Raw genomic sequence first — 3,698 nt, 5'->3', positions numbered from 1 at the left:
AAGATTGTTCCGGCCACTACTGATGACGTTATTGACGTATACACTTTAGAAGGCCAATCGCAGGTGGGACTTCTTCTTCTTTTGGTTTTATAACGGGTTGTAGCTCTGGTCCATAGCATTAGAAGTAATTCTCCTTGACGCTATGTTACTTTCGAACCGCTGCCCGCACACCCGTGGTAGCGCAGCGGCCGCAGCCTCTCGTCTGTAGTAAAAAAATAAATAAATACACTTTCGCTACTCACCAAAACAAAGACGCTTGTAAGATGTTGAAAGCCTACTTTCCTTAGTGGGAACACTCGGAGCCCCTCACATCACGTCTAAAATACACTTATTGGACAGAAAAGAAAATATTTCACCGGATGGAAAACTGTTTTAGTTGCTCCGCTGCGCCCCCTACAGATGTGGTCAATTGAAGTTTTCTATTGACAAGATCTGTAGGGGGTGCAGTAGAATAACTTTTAAAAAAATCCATCCAGTGGATTTTTACAGTTTGGTCAAAAAGTGTATTTTGGACGTGAGGTGGGGCCGTGGGGGGCTCCGAGTGTTCCCACTAAGGAGAGTAGGCTTTCAATATCTTAAAACCGTATTTTTTTTGGTGAGTAGCGAAAGTGTATTATTTATTTTTACTAAAGACGAGAATAGCATCAAGGAGAACTCCTTCTAACGCTATGGACCAGAGCTAGACGGGTTGCAACCATTGCTTTTAGATGCATACCGCCACCTACTGTACCGGAGTATGTAGTATGACTCCCTGGATTACTGCATCATCATAAATAAATAATACTGAATTAATTATGTTAATGACAGTAATAATAATACAATATAAATATGTATCTATAATCGTTAAAGGGGCAGAATTGTAAAATAATAAATATATAAAACACTGCCTACCCTATATAGCATCACCAGGCTTTCCTCCTGTACCTGTGAAAAGCCTGGTTTTCATTCTGAATTGACCAGTGTCGCACACAGCACGCACGCACGCACACACGCACACGCACACACACACACACACACACACACACACACACACACACACACACACACACACACACACACACACACACACACACACACACAGACACAATACAAGCGAGCCCCATTTATTTCCATATCTCTATAGACCCAGACCTGCAACAAAGCCACTCACAGTCTAATAGATGCACATCTGTGGTAAAGAGATTTTTTTTGCATAATGTAGCCTAATGTGGTTAGAGTATTTATTTCAGTGTTCATGCAGGATGCAGGGATTCACATCTGCTCTGATCTGGTGAATAGCTGAGTCAGAAGTGTAGTATTGTATGAGTCACTCCCAGTAAAAACTTGAAAGCAGCTTGAGGACTTGTTCTTCCATCTGCAGCTATTCCACTATCACATGAACTGGGAAGTAGCCTACTTTCTTTTCTGTGCTGTCCCTGCTTTCAGGTTGGCATGCGGCATCATGTGGAAGTAGGCGATCAGCAGTAGCACATTGGTGTTTCTAATGCAGTGAACAATAGATATTGTGTATATACTGTTAAGACATGGGAGGTTTATGTCTATGAAATTAACTCAAGGACCCCAACGGAAACAAGTCCGCAAGGACTTTTTTGGCCGGACCTTTTAGACAAAAGCATTATAAATGTAACTGTGTTGTTTTACATTCTTTTGCCTAATAAAAATTTCAATCAATCAATCAAAGGTCCCATTAGTGGATTAGTGTGGGCGGCAGACGGCAGTGCAGGATAAACAGGCGGAATCCAAGGTTCAAACTAAATTAGTTTTATTTTCCAGCAGTTAACACAGCAGTTAGTTAACAGCAGTTAAATCAGAGCAATGTGCAAAAATCCAACTTTGTTTTATTTTCTAATTTTTTTGTGATACTTTAGAATTGTATTCCATGGCACCAGTATAAACATATATACCAGACTTGGTGGAAACAGTCCAAGGAACAAAAACATCATGTGGAAAACGTTTCACCTGAAAAAAGGTGCTTTACAAATATACAGTGAGGGAATGGAGGCAGAATGTTTTGCAGAATCCCTTCGACAGCAACCTAAAGAAGAGGCTTTTGCATATTTTTTTTCTCACTTCTCACAGACGGGCTGCAAAGAGTGCTGTTGTCAAGAAACAGAGAGAGAGAGAGAAAGAGAGAGATCTTCATAGGCAGAGCCTAGAAAGGCGTGGTTGTTTCTGTGGTGCTGGGATGGTGAAGATCGTAGAAAGAGAACTGGCCAGTGTCCATGCTTAATAAGCGTGGTTAGCCACGTACAGTGACTCTCCGCCGGCGGCGCTGGCTCCAGCAGCGGCATATTTGCCGACGCAGGCCAGGCTGTTAGCCAGCGCTCTCTTCATGAACTCCTCCTGGCAGGCTTTACCATTCTCCTTCTTGCCACCCCATGCTTTGAGGGCAGAGGCCTGCAGGGCACGGCCGTAGGAGAAAGTAATGGCCCATGGCCTGTGCAGAGGGCATTTGTTCATGGCGTTCAGGTTGATGGACGCCTGCTCCTCACTCTGGCCACCAGACAGGAAGGTGATGCCGGGGACTGCGGGGGGCACGGTGCGGCGCAGGGCAGTGACAGTTGCCATGGCGATCTCCTCGTTGGTGTACATGTGAGAGCAGGCGTGTCCGGCGGTGACCATGTTGGGCTTGAGCAGGGTGCCCTCCAGGTAGACGTGGTGGTCAGAGAGGGCCTTGTACACAGCGGCCAGGACAACCTCGGTCACATACTGGCAGCGCTTCAGGTCGTGGTCGCCGTCGGAGAGGACCTCAGGCTCAACAATGGGGACAATGCCGTGCATCTGGCAGATGCTGGCATAGCGGGCCAGGACGTTGGCGTTCTCAATGATGGCCAGATTGGAGGGGGTGGTGGGGGTGATCTTCAGCACACAGCGCCACTTGGCGAAATCTGCACCGTCCTTCTTGTACTGGGCCATACGCTCATACAGGCCATCAAGACCCTGGGTGGTGGTCTCGTCGTTGGTTCCGGCCAGGGGGACGACACCTTTGTCAACCTTGATTCCAACAACCATGCCTCTCTTCTTCAGGAACTCGGGGAAGAGCACGCCATCGTCGGTCTTCTGGTACATGGTCTCGTGGAAGAAGATGACACCACCAATGCAGGGCTCCATGCGCTCATCAGCGGTGAAGAGCAGCTGACGGTACAGCCTCCTGTTCTCCTCAGTGTTCTCAGCATTGATGCTCTGGAAGCGCTTGGCAACGCTGCCGGTAGACTCATCTGCGGCGAGGATTCCCTTGCCGGGAGCGACGATCTTGTGAGCAATGTCACTGAGCTCCTTCTTCTGCTCAGGAGTGAGGAAAGGGTATGCGTGAGGCATCCTGACTCTTTGAGGTTTAGGAGAGCTGGGAGAAGCTGGAGGAGGTGAAGATCTGGTTCCAGTCCGCGACAACTCTTGGGCCCGCAGACCCTTGTATTTATCCTCCCATTGTGACCCCTCCCATTTCAGCTGCCCGGCTAAGAAAAGAACAGGACGCAACCAGAGATGGCTTGTGACATAACATTAAAAAAAACTGTGCTGGAGTTACTGGGAGTTCTGGGAGTTACGTTTGACCAAGATATGTCCTTTCAGTCCCACATAAAACAAATTTCAAGGACTGCCTTTTTTCACCTGCGTAATATTGCAAAAGTTAGGCACATTCTGTCTCAAAATGCTGCAGAAAAACTTGTTCACGCATTTGTTACTTCTAGGCTGGACTA

At 47.1% G+C, this 3,698-nt stretch overlaps 1 protein-coding gene across 1 annotated transcript; it reads right to left on the bottom strand.

Annotated features, from left to right (window-relative positions):
- Positions 1 to 2,101: 2,101 nt before the first annotated feature.
- LOC308098335 (fructose-bisphosphate aldolase A-like) lies at positions 2,102 to 3,382 on the bottom strand. Its single transcript, XM_080446644.1, has one exon. It carries the CDS (start codon positions 3,316 to 3,318, stop codon positions 2,227 to 2,229), a length of 1,092 nt encoding a protein of 363 aa, XP_080302770.1. The 5' UTR covers positions 3,319 to 3,382; the 3' UTR covers positions 2,102 to 2,226.
- Positions 3,383 to 3,698: the final 316 nt, after the last annotated feature.

This window comes from Gymnoscopelus braueri (assembly GCF_963280865.1).
Source record: "Gymnoscopelus braueri genome assembly, chromosome: 13".
NCBI lineage: Eukaryota > Metazoa > Chordata > Actinopteri > Myctophiformes > Myctophidae > Gymnoscopelus > Gymnoscopelus braueri.
Note: the sequence above shows the minus strand (reverse complement) of the source record. Positions and strands in the feature narration are given on the sequence as shown.